The sequence below is a fragment of the Papio anubis genome, chromosome 8 (genome assembly GCF_008728515.1).
Source record: "Papio anubis isolate 15944 chromosome 8, Panubis1.0, whole genome shotgun sequence".
NCBI lineage: Eukaryota > Metazoa > Chordata > Mammalia > Primates > Cercopithecidae > Papio > Papio anubis.
The window spans coordinates 3,876,116-3,899,406 of record NC_044983.1 but is presented as its reverse complement, the minus strand read 5'-3'; the positions used below and the strand labels follow the sequence as shown (position 1 = coordinate 3,899,406).

The following is a 23,291-nucleotide window of genomic DNA, read 5'->3' as shown; positions in this document are numbered from 1 at the left end:
AAAAAATTAGCCGGGCATGGTGACAGGTGCATGTAGTCCCAGCTACTCCGGAGTCTGAGGCAGGAGAATGGCGTGAACCCGGGAGGCGGAGCTTGCAGTGAGCTGAGATCGCGCCACTGCACTCCAGCCTGGACGACAGAGTGAGAGACTGTCTAAAAAAAAAAAAAAAAAAAATATATATATATATATATATATATATATATATATATGTATATATATATATACTTACTCAAAGTCCTGGGTTCTCTCGCTCACAAAAGAAATATGAATGGCGATATAAGATATAAGCCATGATAACTAGTGGTGAGTTACTTCTCGTTCCAGTCTGGACTTCATTTTATAGAAAACAGATATCATGACATTGCCATCTGCATGTGCAGATTAAAAGGAAGAGGACAGAAACTAGTGCTGTTGCCTCTCTCTCTTTACCCATGGATTTGACAAAGGGAAGGATCAATTCTAAATAAAACTAATATCCCAAGAATATTACCTTTATTTATTTATTTTTTGAGGTAGGGCCTCACTCTGTCGCTCAGGCTAAGTACAGTGGGGTGATCTTGGCTCACCACAACCTCCGCCTTCCAGGTTCAAGCGATTCTCCAGCCTCAGCCTCCCAAGTAGCTGGAATTATAGGCATGGACCACCACACCTAGCTATTTTTTGTATTTTTAGTAGAGATGGGGTTTCACCATGTTGGCCGGGCTGGTCTCGAACTGCTGACCTCAGGTGATCCATCCATCTCAGCCTCCCAAATGCTTTTCATTTTTTTTGTTTATTCCAGAGTCACGATCTTCTTGGTGAATAAGACTTACTCTTGCACACAAACTCAGTATATTACTACCCTGGAATTCTCAGCAACTGCATGAGAATGCACTGAAAAATGTCATGGGGAACTTGCAGTACATAAAGCATCTGTGGTTGATATGGGAATATCAAGTCTCCTCTGGGCCGTGGCTCTTTCTGTTCCATCTGTTGGGAATGCTCTTCCTCTAGCTCATTCCTTGAATAGTTCCTTTTCTTCAAATCTGGCCTAAATATTGTATTTTCAGAAAACCCTTCCCTGCTCATTCTAGTAGAGAATTAGTTTTCATATGTATTGAATGAATAAATTAATTAACATAAATGCATGGTTCTGCAAAGTCAGGTTCTAAGCCAATTCCCAGTGATTTTGGCAGCTGGCTCCTGTTCATGGGGACCAGGGAATTAAGAGACCATGCTTATGCTAGCAGTCCTGGGTCTGTTAACACAAAGTGCAAGTGAGATTTTGGCACTGTTCATTCTCATGTTAATGTTTGCTTGTATACAGTAACTCACTTCCAAATATTTAGCGGGAACAAATCAAATGAGGGAGTCCTGAAAATTCTTTTGTTGTTTGAAGTGGGAATAAAGCACCAAACATGGTATCCATGGGAGACGCCGTATGTTCTCTCAATTGCGAGTGAATTCATGACTGCAAACCTCATAATCCCATGTGGAATGTCCTTACAGAATACAAGACAATTCAGAAAATAATCAAAGAATGAGCCAATTCGTTGAGAAAAGCAAGTATCTCACCATATGATTTGAAACTGGAGATAATTAAGTGTTCGTTGTCAGCCACCACGTTGAGACAATGGCCCTGCAAAGCACTTTGTCTGTATCTATCTGGTTGCAGAGGGTGTGACCACCCGGCCACATGTCTCTATTCAAGGAGTCAGACCTGCCCCTACATTATGTTTTCTGCAATTACAATGAATGTCTATAGGTTTGAAACTTTTTTTATTATTTTGTTTTATTTTCTATAAGTTATTGGGGTGTAGGTGATATTTGGCTATGTAAGTAAGTTCTTTAGTGGTGATTTGTGAAATGCTGGTGCATCCACCACCTGAGCAGCATACACTGCACCATATATGTTGTCTTTTATCCCTCACCCCCTCCCACTCTTCCCGCCAAGTTCCCAAAGTCCATTATATCATTCTTATGCCTTAGCGTCCTCATAGCTTGGCTCCCACATATCAGTGACAACATATGGTGTTTGGTTTTCCATTCCTGAGTTACTTCACTTAGAATAATAGTCACCAGTCTCATCCAGGTCAACTTTGTAACCTAACCAGCTGAATATTTTTAATAAAATAAAAATCCTAAAATCATGCTATCTTAAATAATAGGTAATCATAGAATGTCTAGGTCGCCTATATGGTATAGAAAACAATGTATCTAGATCTGCTAATAAAAAATTGAGGAAACAAAAAAACAAGAAAGTAACTACTTAATGCACAAATTTATTGAAATCTAAAATATATTGTAGAATGGTAAACTGAAGGAAAGAAGGAAAATCCCAAATAAATATGTTTTGTTTATAATAGCAAATTATATGTTGCTATAAATACTACTTCATTTTTATGTTTTACTTGTTACTAAATATAACACAAAAATCCAGATATATAATTTTAAAAATTAGGCAATTTTTTTTACTATAAAATAGGCTTTCCTTTCAAAAAAAAAGATTCATGGCAGAATTTATTTTGAAACAAAAACAACAAATACATGGTTTGTGGATATACTCTCTCAGAAACACATTATAAAGTTCTACATCTACAATGATTAAGAATTCAAAGGTTTCATTCATTATTCATGAATGTTATTGGGATGTTTTCTAGATGTTAAACCATTTCTTGACAAAACATTGAAGGAGTTTTCAATTCCCTCATAACAATTATATTACTATAATACCATAATTATATTAAAATGTTTATATTTCTTAGTCTTTTTACTTAAGTTGAAATATACATATGTATACACCTTAATGTAGATCAATTTGTTCTGCTTTTTCACAGAGCAGACATTATACCCTTTTTTCTCTTTTACAGTATTTATGCTGATTAATTTTAATTTTATTTAGTTTATCATATATTTTCTGAGTCTCCGAATGTTTCCCAGTTGATGAATTTTTTTGGTTTTCTAAAAATCTGAAAAAAAAAAAAACTCTTCTGGTAGCTGTGAAATAGGAACAAAAACAAATGTTTCATCACACATTTTGGATGTGATTAAACAAAATAGTTCACATAATGACCTTGGTATAGAATATCAGACACCTAAAGTATACTCAATAAACATCAGACCCCAAATTGGGTAACTTGCCAGGGAATATGAGCCCTCTCGTTGTCACTCGTGTGTGTTGGTAAATTGCCTGAAGCACTATATTAATGCATGTTGATATTAGGAACATACAACTATATCAATTTGACTCTTGGTATTTATATATTTTCAAAATTTATCTTTTTAATGTATATTGATATTAGATGGTATTTCAGTATTTTTTGAATGCCTATCATAATAAGAAAGGTTGAAACTTCACCTGTGTTTGTTTTTAAATTTATTTTGGAATTCACTCTTATTTAAATTACCATTTAAAATCCTTTTTTCCATGTATCTGTTTGTATCTATCTATCTATCTATCTATCTATCTATCTATCTATCTATCAATCATCTATTTATTGAGACGGAGTCTCGCTCTGTCGCCCAGGCTGAAGTGCAGTGGCGCTATCTCAGCTCGCTGAAAGTTCCGCCTCCCGGGTTCACGCGGTTCTCTTGCCTCAGCCTCCCAAGTAACTGAGTAGCTGGGACTACAGGCGCTGCCATCACGCCCGGCTAATTTTCTGTGTTTTTAGTAGAGATGGGGTTTCACTGTGTTAGCCAGGATGGTCTTGATCTCCTGACCTCGTGATCCGCCCACTTCGGCCTCCCACAGTGCTGGGACTACAGGCGCCCGGCATGTATCTTGTTTTTTTAAAATGCAAATCAAGTAAGTGTAAATAATATTCCCCTGCTAGGTTGTTGCAAATATTTTTTATTGTGTTGTTTTTATTTGTATACATTTATTTTGAAAAAAATAAACAGGTAGATTGGTTTACTTATAAAGTTATTTTTGCTTCAGTAATTTTCACAATTTCTGTTTAGTTGAGATAGTGCTTAATTTGAGACCATATATTGTATCTTAATATGACAAGTTACCCGTTATTTAATACATTCAAACATTTTAATTTGTGTAGCAGGTATTTTGTATGAGAGGATTTTTAAGTTGATATTTTAAAAATTTCTATTCGGTTATTGCAATATACTTTAATAATGTCTCTTCACTCATCATTTATGATGTACATTTAATCATATTGGGTCCTTATAACACTCCACACTATAGGAATAATGGTTCCCATTTCTTTCAGCAAAGCCTTTATCTTTTAGTGATATGTTGGAGCAATTTAATATCTTTAGCAGCCAAACTGGAAGATAAATTCACAACTAAATATTATATCAAAAATTAAGTAATTAATTTTTCTCAGTCGACATGGGCTTTGAAAACTGTTTCCTCTGTTGCATTATTTATAAAATGGGTCAACATGTAGAGCTGCATAAATCTGAAAGTGAAACAAATTGATTTATTTTTAAAAACGTTTTGCTCATCAAAGATAGTAGTTATGTAGCCCTTCTTCAAATGCTATTATGTTTAAAATATTGCTGTTTAGAAAATAAAGCCCCTTCCAAAAATAGTGAAGAAATTAAGAGTTAAAAAGTTTTGTTAGAGAAATTTACAGCACTTTAGCAGGTGCTTTCAAACACAAACACACATACAAACACACGCACACACGCGCGCACACACACACTCACCAACACTAATTTTGTCTCATTCTGTACTAAAGATTTTCTGTGATTTAAGCATTTTATCCAATGAGTAGCATTAAGTTTGTTTGTTTTATATACATAATACTCAAGTTATCAATCAGATTATCTTAATAATATTCTACATTATTTTATGTGGAGTGCTGTACAAAGAATTCTAATACATCTTGCATATATTACTCTGGTGGGATTCTAACTGTAACTCATTCTGAAATATTCGATGGGCATTAACGTGTTTACTGAAGAAATGCAATAGTGATTGCAGGTTTGGGAATTTTTTCTCTCTGCTACCTTGTTTTTTTCTTCATTTTATTTGACTTTTCTATTTTGCCTTCTTCATGTCACCTACTCCTTTCCCAACAAAGTTACCCTTAAATTTCACCGCCTGTCTGCTGCAGTAGATGCTTTGGTCTTACCTGGGTTCAGCGAGCATGGTACTCATGCCGGCCCGATGAAGTATGGGTCTCCCTGATCCACCCGTTCATCAAGGGAAGTTCTAGGAAAACGTAGATACTAAGTGTCTAAGATCTCAGACTCAGGGGATCCAAATATTAGACACGGGCGTAACATTGGAGTTTATCCAGCTCAACCACTGCCTTTTTTTTTTCTTTTTCTTTCTTTCTTTTTTTTTTTTTTTTTTTTTTGAGAGGGAGTCTCGCTCTGTCGCCCAGGCTGGAGTGAGAGGCGCATCTCGGGTCACTGCAAGCTCCGCCCCGCTGGGTTCGCCATTCTCCCGCCTCAGCCTCCCGAGGAGCTGGGACCACAGGCGCCGCTACCTCGCCCGGCTAATTTTTTGTATTTTTAGTAGAGACGGGTTTTCACCGTGTTAGCCAGGATGGTCTTGATCTCCTGACCTCGTGACCCGCCCGCCTCGGCCTCCCAAAGTGCTGGGATTCCAGGCGTCAGTCACCGCGCCCGGCCGCCATTTTAAGTAGAAGGAACCTGCATGACGGTGAGGTACACCCATGTGATCAGGGCTGGTACTGGGGGTGGGCACCAGCACTGCTCCGTCAGCTGTTAAAATAGCAAAGAACACTCTTGTACCCGTGAACACATATCCACTCCCCGAAGCCCTACACACTCCCGAGGCACCTCCTACAGGTCGTTGGAGCTTCCAGCAGTGGAGAAACCAGGGGCCTAATGGCTGCAGGGTGGGGCCCAGGACTGTGTCCTGGAGCGGTGGCTGGTGTCCCTGTTTGTGTTGACTGCCTGTAAACACTCTTGTCACATAGGTTGACGTTCACCTCTGGTCAAGGTTACTGAGATGTTTTCCCAGAAGAATCCAGTGAAGCTGCTGCTTCTATACACTTGTATTCTGTGTTTATTCTATGCCATGCACATAAATAAAACTATTACAAAGCTTTTTCAAGAATAGACAATGCTTCAGCTCATAGGTTGCCATGACAAAAATTCGTAATCATTGGATATCAGTTCTTTTTTTTTTCCCCTCTAAAACTTTGAAAAGCAGGATTGTTGGCCAACAAGGTGAATTATTAAGAATCTATGCAATTTCAGCAATTTGATTTCAGTTAACACATTTCATTAATCTTTCAACCATATCATTTTGGTAACTTGGACTTTGATAACTTTTAATTCCACACATCTATGATATTTTATGTTTTTATGTAATAAAGGTATTAGAACTCTTTTGCATCTGTTTTGCATCTGTTTCTACATTGAGATGAATTAACTTTTGTATATAATGAATTCAGAGAAAATAAAATCTAAATATTAAATAAAATTAAATGATATATTTATACATGAAAAACAATTGTTAATCTGGAAATATGTATTTATGTGTGTGATATGTTTATATAGAGTTATTTAATCAATTATAAAAGTATCTGTCTCTAGTAATCTTGTTTACCTCATCCATTTATGAAGGGGATGTTTATATTTGGGTTTAAAGAAAAATAACATAGAGTATGTCTTACTTTTAGTTGTAACCTGATTCACCATTATCCCAACCCAAGTGGCTCAGAGCTGAATTCTGCACAGTGTCTGAAACTCAGTAGTGGCCACTATATTTTTCCTCGTGGCTGGAATATGTGCTTCCTCTTATTTTTATACGGTACTGATTTTTATCTCTATTTTCAAAAATATAGTTTTAATAGGGAAATGTATATTATGATCACATTCCTAGTAGCTGTTCCCAAGAGTGTCATAAAAACTGTGGCGAGCTGGGCAATTGTGGAGCTGGTTCTCAGATGATCGGGGATGTGTGTGTGCTTGCACAAAGGTGCCCACGGAGAGTAGGGGGCGGGAGAGACATTTAGTCATGGCCACAGGAACTATTTTCACAGTTTTCAAATAGCAGTATATACACAGTTATTTTTATTTGTGTTCAGTTTTACACTTTTAAAAGAAAATAATATCACGATAGCATAATTTTTATAATCCCCACACTTTATTAGTTTTAAAATAAATTTGGGGTCTCAAAAATGAGTGTCCTGAGATGTCCTACAAAATATGGGCAGCCCTTTCCACAGTGTTACGTGCTTTGGATGGGTATCACAGACTGACCAACTGTTAAAACACGAGAAAACCTATCCCTCCTCTAGTCTTGATTTCATTGATATTTGAAGGTAGCAATTTTCCTCCAACTGTACCTCTCAAAGACGTCCACTCTAAAGCCATTAGCTTTAGTTGACATAAACAGCATGAGAATGACTAGTGTGTAGACCAGCCTGGCATCCTGTAAGAAGGATGGAAAATGCAACACTCCAAACTCTGGAAACAAAAACAGTGTGCTCTCAACTTCCCGTTTGCCCCTGGCATTCTTCTGAGTAAACTGAAGGCAGCTAATTTGAAGGGACCCGTATCACCCTCCTACTGTTGCCCACAAGGTGGGTTCTATTTCGACATTTTTGTGAGGCTTAGATCCTGCCAAAAAAAAATGAATATCGCTGAAAGATGAAAGAAATTTTGGAACTTGCAACTTGGGAGGAGTTAATAAAAGGAGGTCAGTTCCTCCCACTTTGCCGTAATTTTGGTGGAGAGAGGGTGGGTAGGGTCGAAGATACGCACTTTGTGAGAGCCCAGGCCAATCACACAAGCTCTGCTTATGGCCAGCTCCCCCGATCTTGGTAACAGGCTGACTTTTAAATAGCATCCACACTGCCGTGTCAGAATCAATGACTGTTAAATATACATTCTGCAAAGGAAGTATTTGAGGAAAGAAAGAAAAAGAAGAAAAGGAAGAAAGAAATGCGGGAAGGAAGTTATTTTTAAAAACATGCTTTAAAACAAGTTATTTTAAAATACTTCTCTCATATATATTGTTTATATGTATAATATGGCTATATATAGTATATAAACTATATATGATAATATAGTTTATATGTTATATATAAACTATATATGTATATATAAACTATGTATATAGGTTAATATGTACGTGGTGTTTTGTAATAGATAATATAAATGTAACAGGAAACTTTTTTATAGCAAACTTTCCAAGTTCTATTTATCTTCTAACCAATAATTTTTTAAATGTTAGTTTGTATATTAAATGCACTTTTATCTTTACTGGCCTTTCACGTCTCACTTTTCTAAGATACTCCATTTTAAGTTTCATGCAACTGTTTTCTACTCAGAACCTTTTTATGAGGTGATGTGCCTCTGTTACTCAATAACTATCTGAAAATTCAAAACCCAAATCTCAAATTTATAGAAAATAAAATTAGGGCAACCATTTCTTTTAAGAGCACAGTATTCTCAAAGCCAGGTATCCATGAATTAATAATAAATGCTCACATGTTTTTAAGCCTCAAAATGTTGCTTACATACTGTCATCTTCCAGGTTTCAGAGAAAATCTTTGAAAGTCGTGTTAGGCTGCCTATCAATGTCAGGTACATGGCAACTACACTTTCCACGTTTTAGAAAAGCCACCATTTCCAGCTTTCCCACAATGGCCATTCAATTAATAATACAATTTAAATTTTAGACTTTAGTCAGCCTTTTCATAGAACTCATTAACATACCAAAAGATTCTTTTTCAGATTGAGTGTCTCAATTTTGGGTTCAGAAAATATTTGTCGCTGATCAAGAAGTGACACTTTGTGGACACACTCGTGTATGAAAACCATCCTGAAATGCGATGCTTTCCTTCTGCTTCTGTCCCTGCAGCTGAGGGAGCCTGCGGAGGAACCTTACGTGGGACCAGCAGCTCCATCTCCAGCCCGCACTTCCCTTCAGAGTACGAGAACAACGCAGACTGCACCTGGACCATTCTGGCTGAGCCCGGGGACACCATTGCTCTGGTCTTCACTGACTTTCAGCTGGAAGAAGGATACGATTTCTTAGAGATCAGTGGCACGGAAGCTCCATCCATATGGTAAGTCCCAGGAAGAGATGCCACAAAGGATACAGCTGTGTTTTCCCGATTTTTCCCCCCAACGGGCTTCAAGAATTGCTTGTCTCTGGACGTTCATAGGCAAGCATGAGTGTTCCTTTTTTTACTTTGCTCTTTCAGCTCTGAAAAAGTTGCCTTTACTGTGACTCATTTCAAAGTTTCTAAGATGTCTGTGTGCTGGTGTTTGGAGCTTGGGAAGTTATGTGTGTGCTTGAGCTTAGAGTGCTCTCATTTTTGGACTCTTTTAAAGCAACGAAGTAAGGCGAGTTAGTTTTGGCTTTGGTCTGGAGCTGTGTCACTGTGAACAGAGATTTTTAGATTGTGTATTCTCTTTTATCTCACGTTACCGAGCATTGACAGACTGCTGCAGATACATGATTGTGCATTTCTTTTTCTTCTTGAAGACTGTACCACATCCTGCAGCCACCTATGGGAAGTGCCTGTGGCTACAAGATCCTCAAAGGCAAAACAACTTAACACACATCCTCGTCCAATATCTGTGCAGAATTAACCACAGGATGGTCAGTTCTCTGGTGTGTGCTCTGGTAGAGACAAAGGAGAACAAGATCTAAGGAAGTACTGCCTATTTAGGGGTGACGGTCGTGGTTGCCAGAACAGTCTTGTTTGTGTCCATAAGTGCAATTGGAGAGACTTAAAAGCACAGATGTTCAAAGGCTTAATTTCTGTCTCGAATTAAGTCGTTCGTTGCGTGTTAAATTGTGTTGTTATTTTTGTTATTTAAATTCTGAACACATTAAAACTGCTTCAGTTATCTGTTTTAGATCTTGAAATATGACAGAACAGGAACAGGTATATTGAGACTCAGGTAGACACTGAGGAAATGTTGGCCATTTATGAGTAGGAAGAGGGGAAAATGGAACGAGGGATAGTGAACAGGTCCGCAGGTTGCAGTTTGCATTTCAGTACGAAGGCTAAAGGACAAACGTGTCAAGCATGAAACGTATTGTAAATAGGACCACCTGCTTTAAACCAATTATTGGAACTGAATTGAATTGCACTTTGTTTTCCAAAGCACAAGGCTCAATACAGAGGATTCCTATTCATGGAGAGGTCCTTTCCTGGTTGATTTTTTTGTGTTTGTGTTATATGTTATTTCAAATAGGAGGGAAGAAGAAACTAAGCAAATTCTACCTAGATTGTCTTTGTTTTCAGTTTTATTCATGCTGAACAAACTTTTAGATTAGCCAGGACCCATCTGCTTAATGTATGTTGTACAATTTTAACTTTAAACACTCAGGAATTTGTTTAAATTATTACCTATCTCACTATGTCTAACATTAGAGTTCATGGAAACAAAAGCTGAGCTGAGAGCTGGGTAACCTAAGTTCTACCACAGGTTTTGCCAAAAGCAATCCTTACGACTTTAGACAAGTCTATTTGTGAAAAGAGAGGGTGTGCTAAAAAAGAAATCTTAAAAATGACTTTATTAAACATCTCTTTAGTACCTATTCTCTGCTAATCATTTAAAGATATTCAAGTGATCTAACCTCTTTCTAGCTTTAAAATTACATTATTGTGGTTTTCAGAAAATCACTGAAGTATAAAATACACAGGGACTGATTCTCAGAAAATCACTGAGGTATAAAATGCACAGGAACTGATTCTCAGTTTATATGCTTACTGTTGAAGGTCTTATTTTTAGGAGAGTCTAGAGGTATTGGGCATTGACTGCACGCCTTGCTGATAAGATGTCAGGTAGGGAGAGAGGTAGAAGCAAGTGAGGCCGATTTGTTAGTGATTCCAGAACCTATGATCAGTGGCAGCTTTTGCCAAACAAACTTAGTTTATGTCAGAAAGTACAGATCATGAGTGTGATGAGAAGCGTGTTCTGTCTGAAAAGTTGACGGGACCACTGTAGCACTTTATGGCAACAGCTGATCATCCTTGTCATAGAGAGAATATCAGCACAGCTAGCCAGAGAGATTATCACTATCTTCTTGGTGCCTGGATCCAGGCTGGAAGACATCTTCTGCATCACTGGAATCTCTCTGGGTGTTTGCTAGGGAAGGTGGTGGGAAATTTCTCAGTGGGAACTACGACCCTGTGTGCCTTCGTGTCTGACAAACTGTTGCCTCTTAGCTTAGCTGCTGTCTTCAAATAGCCATGATTAGCCAGGGATAGAGTTGTATTTATACTTGTACTTTTAGGATGACTTATATTGTCCTGTTTGCTTGGTGCAAAAGCCCTGTGGAGTCATTATTCTTACTATTATCTACTATTATCCGTTTATCTATTATTGTAGATTTAAAAATAAAACTGAGATGTGCAGAGGACAGGAGATGGCAAAGCTGGTGGAACCCTTGGCAGAGCTCAGGTTCAAGGTCTCTGACTCCAGGACTTTTTCTTTTCTCGGTGTATAGCCTCCCAGTCAGTGTAGGCCAGGTCTGAGCTTCAGTGCCCTGTCGGAGAAGTAGAGTTTCTCTGTTTCAGGCCTGCAGGCTGGATCATAAAGCCTTGAACAGGTAACTGTCGTGGTGGAGATGGAAAAGCAATTTAGCATATGTGCTGGGTCAACAGAGTGTTTTGTGTGTGTGTGTGACATTTAATGTTTATCATAATAGTCAAAAGAAGTATCTTGACACAGCCATAAGGACTGCGTTTAAGTGGAACTCTCAGCTTTCAATGAATCTTCAGTGGAGGCTGAAAAGCAAAAGATGGTTCTCCTAAATAACTATAGAAACCCTACAGGAGCACATTTAAAACAGAAAACAGAGTAATTTGAAGTACCTTTTTAGGGCCTATACAAATGCATAATATGATTTATCTTAAAAAGACTGTTACTTTAGAGTAATTTTACATTGACAGTCTCTGAAATATTTAATGACTCAAATGGGTATATTTAAAAGGTTTCCCCATTCCCGAATTGCACGGACAGGGACGAGGAGCATTGTGGGTGGTGCTACCTCTTCCCAAGCACAGATCATTCCACAGAGCCAGGAGGGTGGTGTGAGTGACTGTGAGTGGAGTGAGGGCAGATACACATATGATTTTCCAATAATCTATTTTTTAAAAAGGACATAAGCAAGGGCACTCGAAGAAGAAGCTACTTGGAAAATTGTTGAGAACAATTTTAGGATTAAAATAGGATTAGCCTTATTTTCATTTAATTTGGAGTGAAATTACCTGCTCGGCTATGTTTTAAGTCAGGGTTGCCATGGCAGCGGTGGAGGCAGTCTCAATATAGGGGATGATGTCATGTGCCAAAATTATCTGTATATTAAGCGTACGGCGGGTTAGTAATTTAAGCTTCAAAGGCTGTATGTACATTAGATGAAACTGACTTTTTTTTTTTTTTTTTTACACTAGTCAGATTCTCATTTTATGCAGGTTGGCTTCTTATCAATCCCTTACTTTAATAGAGAGTTACCATTTCTAGTTCACTTTATAGCATGGTCTAGTCATTATTTTTCTTGCAATTAGAAAGGAAATGTGTAGCGGTAAAGCTACCCAAGTGTTTTTTTTTTTTTTTTTTTTTTTTCTGAAGAGATTTGAGGTTGTGGCCTGTAACTTGTACTTCTAATAATATCAAGAAGAAAGAAAATTGATTTCATTTCTGAGTTCTCCCTCTGTGGTTTCTAAATTAACACATGATGGTTAATGGGATTAAGGTTATAGAATCTTGGCTGGGAACACTGAGGGAGCATTTACTCTGTTGAAAATATGAACTTATGTAACGAAAGAACCAGGTGTCCATCCCCTTCTGTCACAGGGAGTGTGTAGAAGACAGAGAAGGTAAGGAAAAAGAAAATAAAAATAAATGCATTGAAAATGTGTTCCAACACAAATTTAAATGCACCAATTTCTTAACTTCCATGACTGAGCCTCAGCTCCCTGAGACAGAGCCTGGAAGCCTCAGAGTCCCTTCCCAGGCTGTCCACAACTGCCCAGTTGGCTCCATCCTGGCTTCCTCCCTGCCAGGCTCAACCAGTGAACCCATCCCTGTCTGGGCGTTTGCATCCCTGGTGCATTTGTTCAGCTGCAGGCCTCCACGTGGAAATCCCCTACTGCCCATCTATTATTGATCCCATTATCATAATGCTTAGAGGGGCGTGCACAGTACCTGGAAGAACACTACAGAAATAATGCAAGTGAAACAAACAGGTTATGTGATCTCCCTCCTGGGAAAACAGCCATAAGAAATGCAAGAACATTTCTTCCGCTTTGGATTAGGGCTGCCTTTTTACTTCAAGAGAAATATCTGTTACTTTATGATTTTTTAAGGTGTAAGCTCTATTTTTCATGAACCAGCATAACTTGACCCTTTTGCCTACCTGGTGTAGGCAAGTTTACAAGGGAAACTCTGGGCGACAGTTGTGTAGCCTTAGTTTATTTTGTTCCCATTAACCCAGCACAAGTTTACTATTAGATCAATCTAATCAGTGATTGGCTGAAGTTAAAACAAAACTTCAGAGAAATAGGGAAAGCTGAGTGAGCCTCAGAGAACCCTTGAAGGGTCAGTTAACGCCTCCAGTGTTTACTCAACTTGTCACTTAATTGATAATTGACTTGGTGTCTATTTAATTTCTAACAAGGGAGAATTACAGAGGAAGACGCTGAGTAACAGACTCCCTGAAACCAATCCTTCTTTCACCCGCCCCAAAATTAAAGGAAGGAGGCATCATCTTCTCCCGCCTCATATTATTATTAACTATTTTGAATTCATTTTACAGAAAATTTGCAGAACACAGATAGTTGCTGTATATCCTAAACCTAGCTTCCCTCGTGTGAACATCTTACATAACCTTAGTGTAAACCTAGCTTCCCTCGTGTGAACATCTTACATAACTTTGTAGTGTAAACCTAGCTCCCCTCGTGTGAACATCTTATACATAACCTTAGTGTAAACCTAGCTTCCCTCGTGTGAACATCTTACATAACCGTGAGTATGAAACTAAGCTTCCCTGGAGTGTGAACATCTTACATAACCATTAGTGTAAACCTAGCTTCCCTCGAGTGTGAACATCTTACATAACCTTAGTGTAAACCTAGCTTCCCTCGTGTGAACATCTTACATAACCGTGTAGTGTAAACCTAGCTTCCCTCGTGTGAACATCTTACATAACCGTGAACCAAACCCTGGCTCCTCTACGTGTGAACATCTTACGCTTAACCTTAGTGTAAACCTAGCTCCCCTGCGTTATCGAAGACATCTTACATAACCTTAGTGTAAACCTAAGCCCACCGTTGAACATCTTACATAACCATGGTGTAAACCTAGCTTCCTGGGTGTGAGAACGTCTTATATAGCTTAGCAATTGTAAAAACCTAGCTTCCACAGAATTTGTGAGGCATCTTGCATAGCTTTGTAGTGTAAACCTAGCTTCCCTCGTGTGAACATCTTATATAACCTTAGTGTAAACCTAGATCCCCTCGTGTGAACATCTTACATAACTGTAGTGTAAACCTAGCTCCCCTCGTGTGAGACATCTTCACACATGGCAATTGTAAACCTAGCTTCCCTCGTGTGAACATCTTACATAACCTTAGTGTAAACCTAGCTCCCCTCGTGTGAACATCTTACATAACTGTAGTGTAATTATTGGCACCAAGAAATCCATGAAGCCACCGTGCCACTAACTCACTTTTAGACTCTGTTTGATTTCCTCTGGCTGTTGTACTGATGTCTTTTCTGGTCCAGGGCTCCAGCCGGGGACCCACAGAGCATTTGGCAACTGTGGCTGTTTCCATCTTTCTTTGTTTCTATGAACTTGACCTATCCCATGCTAACAGTTCCATCTTTTGGGAGAAAAATGGTTTTGGAAAAGCAATGACATCATTTGTGAATATGGAGGAGACCATGCAGCAATGCTCCAGTGCCACCAATTGAAATGGGCAGATTTGTTTTTTGTGTTTTCCTTTATGATTTTTTTTATATTAAGACTGGATCTCCTTCTGTCTCCCAGTCTGGAGTACAGTGGTGCTATCATAGCTCAGAACCCTGGCTAATTTTTTAAATTTTTTGTAGACACAGGGACTTGCTGTGTTGCCCAGGCTGGTTTCAAAATCCTGGACTCAAGTAATTCTCCTGCCTCGGCCTCCCAAAGTGCTGGGATTACAGTCATGAGCCACGACAGCCAGTCCCATATTTTCTATCTTAAATTTGGATTCAGTAATTTTATTTCACAAACCTGTTGTAAGGTATACACCTGAACACTTTTTTATGGAAGCAAGTATAGCATAAAGAGGAAATAAATATTATGAAGATTTATAAATATATTTACATATATCTAACAATAAAACTGTATAATATATGTACATACAGACACATGTATATATGTATATATGTACACATTTCTCCTTTACTTGAACCTCTACATACCAGCTGAAGGTCTAAAGACATAATTAGCATGATATTGTAGCTCTATTCATAAACCCCTCTTTTATTTAAAATGCCATTTCTATGTTTTTTCAATAGTGTATTTTTTCTAAAAAAAACCATTTACTACTAATAATTACTAGTATTGGTTATATAACAGAAAAATGTAAACAATAGTTGCTACTGCTACTTGGAGATACTACTATTCCCATTTTATAGATGAGAAAAATAGGCTTCAAAGAAGTTAAATATTCAACCATCCAGCAAGCAAAGAGGCAGAGTGGAGACTTGAACAGAGACAGTCCCAAGGTATAATTTCTTCCTCTTTTTAAAAGAGTTGAGATCACATTTCTTTGCTAACTTTAAAACAGGAAGATGAAAGCAGTGTGTGGGCACTCCACTATCATCCTAGAATTTCTTCAGCAACTTCTGCCTCAGTGCCTACAAAGAAAGTGCCCCACCACTTCTAATTTCTACTCAGCTCTGTTACTGTGTGGTGGTGTCACCACCGACTACTCTTCCGTGTTTCTTTCCAGCGTTATTAACTAGACAGTAATGTAATCACCTTAGCATACTTGCTTGTTAAGCATGTTTTGGGGTATAACATAATGATGGATATTATCAGGCTTCGAAGAGGACACATGGATGACAGGCTGATGTCATCATGAACTGTCGCATAAAGACGTGACTAATCAGAGTTGTATATGCAATGACCCACTGAAGTCCTAGGCAGGTGGAGAAACCAGGCCATCCCACATTACCCCAAAACCTAGGTACCTCCACCCTGAAACTCAATAGGCAAATAATGTGAATTTTTTTCAATACCAGCTAATTCTACTGTATGGAGAATTTCTAACATAGTTGGTGGCTTTCTTTCACATGCCTTATCCCAGATATTTTTATTTTCACCTGGGTGGATTAGGCACCCTCTCCACAATGTCTCCTGTGGGGCCAATTTCCAATCTCCACCTTGTCTCTCGGCTGGTGGCCAGGGATGGTTTAATTCCTTCACTGGGCAGTGAAGGAATTGCTGGGAAAAAATGTTGCAACCCCGCAAGTGGAGTGAAGGAGGTAGGCTGTGTTTTAGAGGTTTCAGTCAGGTGTGGTTTTGCAACACACGTTTTCCCTCCTGTCTTTCTGAAAAGCACCATCTCTAGCAGGCCCTGAAAGAAGGGTCTTTCATGTCGGAATCAACCTGCAGGAGCAAAGAAGGTGGCTCTCCATGAAGGGGCAGCTGCACTCTCTGATTCGCTACCAGGAGCATATACCCTAGGAATTATTTCCTGCCCTCCCGTCTCCTTCCTCATGAAAGGGATGGACTCACCAGCAGGTGCCCCTGCAACTCGGAGAAGCCACTGACTGTCTTATTTCCTAGAATTAAGCCCAACTTTCAGATTTCTTCACAAATTTTAGAAATAGCATTCTAGAGCAATCCTTTAATTTGGGTTAAGTAAATACCAGAATTTCAATAAAGTTAAAAAAAAAAAGATTTCAAAGAATACATATTTGAAATATGGAACATTTTTCTAATTTATTGAATGGTATGGACAAAATGTAATATTTTACCCCAAGATTCCATAAAATTGTCCCGACTGAGGGGTAACAGAGAAGAAGAAAACATCCCTGGTCTCTAAAGATGGGAACAGTAGGAAAAATTGTTATCCCAGGAGAGAATTCCCAGTCTCTATCCTTACCATTCTTAGGGCAGAGATGAACTCTGCAGCTCTTGTGTCATACTTCTCTCATATCAAATTTCTCCAAATTAACCTCATTTTATTGAAAAATACATTTCCTATAATTTATTTAAGCTGTAGGCAATGAAAAAAAAATACCTCTTTTATGGATTAAAATTCATTTCGCCAACTATGAAATACCTGTTTTTTATAATCACACTTCCTTCTTTTTGTATGTGGCCCTTAATCCTGGAAACAATAAAAAAGTAAAACTAAATTAACACTGTTAAATACATTTTTCGTTTGAAAACACACTGCCTTCTAAAGGGCCGTTGTGCCCGCTCCAGTTTAGTCGTTCTCAAATAATGCTGCTTAACTCTCATTTAGTCCTCAAATCAACCAGTTGGCACATCCTCGTGTTCCAATTGTACATTTCGATATTTTCATTTAGAGTTCCTCTCGAAGCCATGAATATCTAATTTTTCTCTTTCTTCTGAAAGTTTGCACAATTTCATGGAGGACTGGTTAGGAGAGTAAGGTAATTTTGTGCAATCCAATACTCCTCCAACAAATGTGACATTCTGTGGCTTGGGTTCCTTCCTGTTGGCACATGCTATCCAAGCTTAATATGTCCTTTAAATGAGCACTGGCCTAGAACATTAACGTTTCCCACCTTTGACTTTAATAAATACGAGTACCTAAGTTCTTCTGATTCAAATCTCTTTAGAGAATCACAGTATCATTTCTTAATAAAGATATATATCATAAAGGCTTTGATTTTTTTTGAATCATAAATTTAAAATAGATGGCACCTGAGAAATCTCTGAACACAATCCCTTTATCGTTTGGGGAAAAAAAGAACTGCATCATGAATAGATCGTGTCCTTTATCCTCCTCTGAGGAGTGCTGTTAGTTGGCTAGAAGAGAAACCAGGTTTTCTGTCTCTGTTACCACAACTGGTTCCAGCAGGCTAAGAAGCCACTCTTACCTATCTTGGAGAGCGATGGGCAATGCCCTCTTTCGTTTCTTCGTTACCTTTCCATGATCAGGCCGTAGACGCATAGTTGCTAAGCCAAGATGACTGATTCAGACCTCGGTTTGAATGAGACTTGGGCTCTAGTCTTGGGTTTATGACTTCTGAGCTTGATGACCTAGAGCAGGTTTGCTCTGGAAGTCCAGATCGCTTTCTGTGGAATGGAAGTGATCGCCACGTCCCTCGGAGAGCTGCTAACTACAGCAAATGAGCAGACACTTGGAAAACCCTTAGCACGATGCCCACCCCACACAGCAATTGCTATAACTAGCTGCACGTTTACTGCTGTGAGAAGCCGTGCCATAGAGGGTTCAGATTTTTGCCCTACAATGAAACAAAAAAAAAAAACCTTTTGAAATAGAAAGTGTTTTGAAAAATGATTTTAACCTATATCTAGTTCTAAAAGTCTGTGCTCAGCAAATAACCTTCAGATTTTTTGAGTTATAAAAACTGTTACTTCTCCACTCGACTTTTAAAACATTGATCTTACTTGGTTATGAATTGTGTGACAATAACAACAGTAATAATATCACTTTAAAAGAAAAATTAGGACCTACATGGTGACCCTTCCTTGTTGTTTGGAAATATAATTGACCATAATCAGCATTGTTTAACATTCAGGGTTGTTTTTGTATATGCCCGTCAACTTTGTGAATGAATATCAAAATGCTATCCAGGTTTAGATCCTGTATATCACTTGGTAAAAATGAAATGTGAGAACAGTGGAATTTTGACCGAAGTATGTATTTACCTATTAAACGTTCCTCTCCAGCTTTCATGTGCACAGGACTCACCGGAGATCTTTTCAAAATGCAGACTGTGATCTAGCAGTTCCGGAGTGAGTCCAGAGATTCCCTGTTTTGAGCAATCGTTCGGCTCTGGTTGGTGCTGCTGTTCTCTGCTCCAGAGCCTGAGTTGTGAGAGGCTAGGGTACTTGTGAGTGGCGTACAGATTTGACAAACACAGAACTAAAACCGTAACTAATTATTATTCATCATAATTTCAGGTTTTCCTCCAAACTGAACAACATTGCAGTAGTTATGCTATTTTGGAATTTGATGCAAGCTCTTTTGTCTTTGTTGAAATGCTGTGTGATATTTATAATGGGCTGCTGGGACAAGATGGAGATGATCCAGAAAGCCGAGGTTCAATATTGAGTTTCAGATTTAGGATTCACAGACTCACCAGGGTCTCACTGCTTAGAGACTCTGATTGAGTTTTTGGAACCAGCCCAGCTGCCCAGCGGATTACTATGAATAAGAGGTGACATCAAAAGGGTATTAAAAAAATCACAATATTTCAACAGCTTCCCTATGTTTTTAGGCACAGTAGCATTTCCAAGTCTATTAACAGCTGTGTGTTGAAAGTAAAATCATTTTGAGTTCTTTTCAAGAACATAGAGTTAAAAAGTTGAGCGGTTTCCTTTGTTGGGCATTTCTCAGTCTTTTGATGTCAGACCATTCGATGTGACTCTCAGAGATCAGGTAGAAGATGTTGCAATGTGCCAAACAGATTGGACCCTGAACCATTTCTTTTTGGCAGGGTATCCATTAACATCTGGAACTATGGGTTTGGATAAGGCTATGCTTCTTGACATGGTGCAGAGACTGCTCTGGCCTGAGTTCTGTCAATATTTACATTCCATTTTGCACTTTATTCTGCTAGTGAGCTCCTTCCAACTTGCAGTTTCCTGTTTCCAATCCATTTTCTCTGTCTGGGAACTCTCTATTTTGCTTTATCAGCAAAGCCCTGTTTATCCTTCACAGTTCTCAGAGGAGAAATTGGCCTTGGAGTGAGAAGAATGAGGAATTAAAAATGGCGTTCCTCCCCTTCATAGCGGCACCATTTGGGCTAGAGTCTAACTCCCTGAGTTTTGGTTTCCTGACTATAAGAAGAGATGAAAGATACTTATCTTGCTGGGTGAATATTAAAGAAAAAGTCAGAAACCTACCACTTTACCAGGAACGGAGACTAATGGTATCCATTAGTCATTATCATGCCATGGTGTGATCAACAACAAATCAGCAATGCAGGTGCAAAGATGCTGTCCGTGTTTGGAGGAGAAAGAAAACATTGCTCAGGGAGGTCATTGCAGAACGTGCTACAGAATCACTGGGCTCTGTGTAGCCTCAGCATGGGAAGCATGTACACAGGAAGAGTGTTGGCTGCTGTTGTGGGCACGGTGTGTGTAAAGAAAGAAGTGCATATACTGGATTGCTTTCTCCCGTAGAACTCGGATAGAAGCTGTGTGCATAAATACATTCCGGAAAGACGGGAGAAAGTAATCCCAATGTTTTCACATGATGATAGAAATCACTTTAACATTTTGGATGGGCGTGGTGGCCCACGTCTGTAATCCCAGCACTTCGGGAGGCCGAGGCAGGCAGATTATTAGATGTCAGAAGCTTAAGAGCAGTCTGAACAGCATGGTGAAATGCCCTCTACAGTAAAATTCAAAAATTAGCTGGGCATGGTGGCATGCACCTGCAATCCCAGCTACTCGGGAGGCTGAAGCAGGAGAATTGCTTGAACCCGGGAGACAGAGATTACAGTGAGCTGAGATCGTGTCACTGCATTCCAGCCTGGGCAACAGGGTGAGATTCCATCTTAAAAAAAAAAAAAAGAAAAGAAAAAAGGAAATCACTTTAACATTTTAAAAGCAGGCCCTTGAGCAAAACTCAAACATAATACATTTTCCATGGTTAAATGCTCGTAAAATGTTCACTCTGTCCCTATATCTCGTGGTATAAGGAAAACAGTGCTTTAGGAAAATTATGATTTTGGTATGTTGCATAGATTGGAAAAAAATAAATAATGAGAAAGTTGAAAGAATAAGACACTTATAATTTATAAGGGTCTGCTCATCATGGGAGTAGAAAAAGAAAGGAGGAGGATCTTGCTTTTGGTAGCCAGGGAAGCCAGTTGCTCAGCTTTGCACATGGCTACACCATGATAGTTCAGATTTCACCTTGAACTGGAAACGTGTTCAACACGGAAATGTCCAGGGCCTGTGGCTAGAAAGTCTGTCTGGGTGTGTCTAAGTGCTCAGGGATCTACATCTCAATGAACACCCTCGAAGAGTTTTCACTGAGCTTTTGGAAACGTAGGGAAGGATCCTAGAAAGAATGTTGATGCCCTCAGCCAGGCAAGGGAAGTTATAAAGCTCCATCCCGTGTCTTTGCACCCTCACAGGGCCCGGGGCACTTTAAAATAAAAGGGCTCCTTGGAGAGATTTTAAGGTGGTGCCTTCCAGTGACCTGAGAAATCCTGTTCATCTGAACTTGTAGCTCCCACATATGAGATCCTTGATTTTTGGAAGGGGTCTTCATATAATGAAGAGGAAAAGACTTTTTCCTATCTTTGAGATAGCAAAGAGAAGCAGGGGAGTGGGTGGGGCCTGGCTTAACTGAGAGTCAGAGGATAGCCAGGGAAACTTTTAGGCTAGAATGAGAAAAAAAAAGTTGAGTTATGCAAAATGATTTGAAATGTTCAAAGCAAGAGTGCACAATGAATTGGGAAGAATAATTATTTGATGCTCAGACAGACCTAGGGTACAGTCTCAGCTTTGAAAAATGCTGTCTCACCCTGTCCAACCTGGGCGACAGGGTGAGACTCCATCTCAAAAAAACAAAGAAGAAGAAAAATCACTTTAACATTTTAAAGGCAGGCCTTTAAATCAAACTTCTTGAATCAAGTCCTTACTTCATTCTTGGAGGCTGTAATGAGAATTCTAGTGTCAACCTAGCAAGCTTCTGTGAGTGCAACAGTTCTGCCAGGCAAGGAGCTTCTAGAAGGTGGTGCCCCTTCAAATAAAGTGAAACTGTTATTATTCCATAGTAGAGTAATCCAGGAAGTAAAATTATGTGTTCATTGTATCTAGCTCTTGAAACATTTGGGCTGAAGACTTTTGAGCAGTGATTACATTCTAAAGTGTGTGAGTGTTCATGCCCACGTGTGTTTGTGTGTGCGTGCACATCAGACTAGAGAAGAGGGTAGATGTGCATCCATTTCCTTTCTATTAAGAAAAGGAAAACAAAACAATGCAATATGTAACCCTGATAAACGAGAACACATATGCCTGCTTTAAAAATAATTTATCCTCTACAAATGTGCTTTGTACATGGTGTGGGAGTTTTGTAAAGTATGAAATGGGACTTGAATTTATAACCCATCAGCGCTTCTTAGATACCTTCTAATTTACCACACACTGTGAGAAGGGACAAGGAAGGCTCCGCTGGCATCCATCACACCTTCTCCAGAAGTACAGGATCTATGGTGTAATTTTTCATGACGAGTCCCCCCTAAGTAACATAAAAGTCACAGTGTTTTCGAAAGCTAAGAACATGAGCACAGTCATCAAAATGTGGTCAGAGCCACCCTATGAGATCCGTGATTTTCCCCGAAGCTGAATAATCCGTCTTTCCCAAATCTTCACCAAATTCCAGAGTGCTATTTTTAAAGGCTTATAATGAACTGCAATAAAGCTTGAAATAAAGTGTTCATTTTCTGGACAAAGATGCAAACTTTCTCTTTATTTCTGGCTTTCTTCTTGCTCCTCTTTCTCTTCTGTTCCCTCTAGTTTTTTGTGTGTATGATCTCCTTTCACCCACAGACACACGCACAAATAAATACACACACACACACACACACACACACACAGAATCCTGAACCAATAAATCATTCTGTTTTCATAAAACACAAGTAACAAGCCTTGGCAGTTTGTTCAAATGAAACCCCTAGCTATATTTTTTCTTACTTGAATTGAAGAATCTAAATATTGTAGGATATATATATATATAATATATATATAATATTTTATATATATATATAACCTAGATGAAAAATCAAAATAGTGTACTTATTAGTGCTGGATTCAGGATTCAAAATGAGCTAGTCATTATTTAATGCCACTTTACGTGATAGAAACATGTATCAACGTGTCTCTTTTTCTGGGTTTGTTCTCTTAGAACCAAAAGTATTCACTGCTTTGGAATTGAAAAGTCTAAATAGGAAAACAGAGACTCCTCATCTGTCGTCAGCTTTTTCTTTTTGCAATGGATCGAAATTTGGCTCAGTAAACTCTGTGCATGTGTGACATTTTGTTGGGAACATCAATGTGTCATTTGAAGTCAAGCTTGCCACTGGCTTTGCAGGATGGCTTCGCTGTGCAGGTGGCGGAGTGCACATGCAGTCTGGGAGGTCCCTAACCTGAATTTTCTGCCATGTGCTCTAGAGCT

The 23,291-nt window shown here is 38.8% G+C and overlaps 1 protein-coding gene across 3 annotated transcripts in view; it reads left to right on the top strand.

Moving 5' to 3' along the window:
- CSMD1 (CUB and Sushi multiple domains 1) overlaps positions 1-23,291 on the top strand; it is a 2,034,404-nt gene that overhangs the window by 993,497 nt on the left and 1,017,616 nt on the right. For 2 of the 3 annotated variants that reach the window (XM_031669914.1, XM_031669913.1), the window contains exon 5: positions 8,786-8,993. In XM_031669914.1, coding sequence (XP_031525774.1) covers positions 8,786-8,993 — 208 coding nt within the window. Of the gene's footprint in view, positions 1-5,577; positions 5,609-8,785; positions 8,994-23,291 lie in introns of those variants that run through there. The other variant, XM_031669915.1, reaches the window with a different exon arrangement.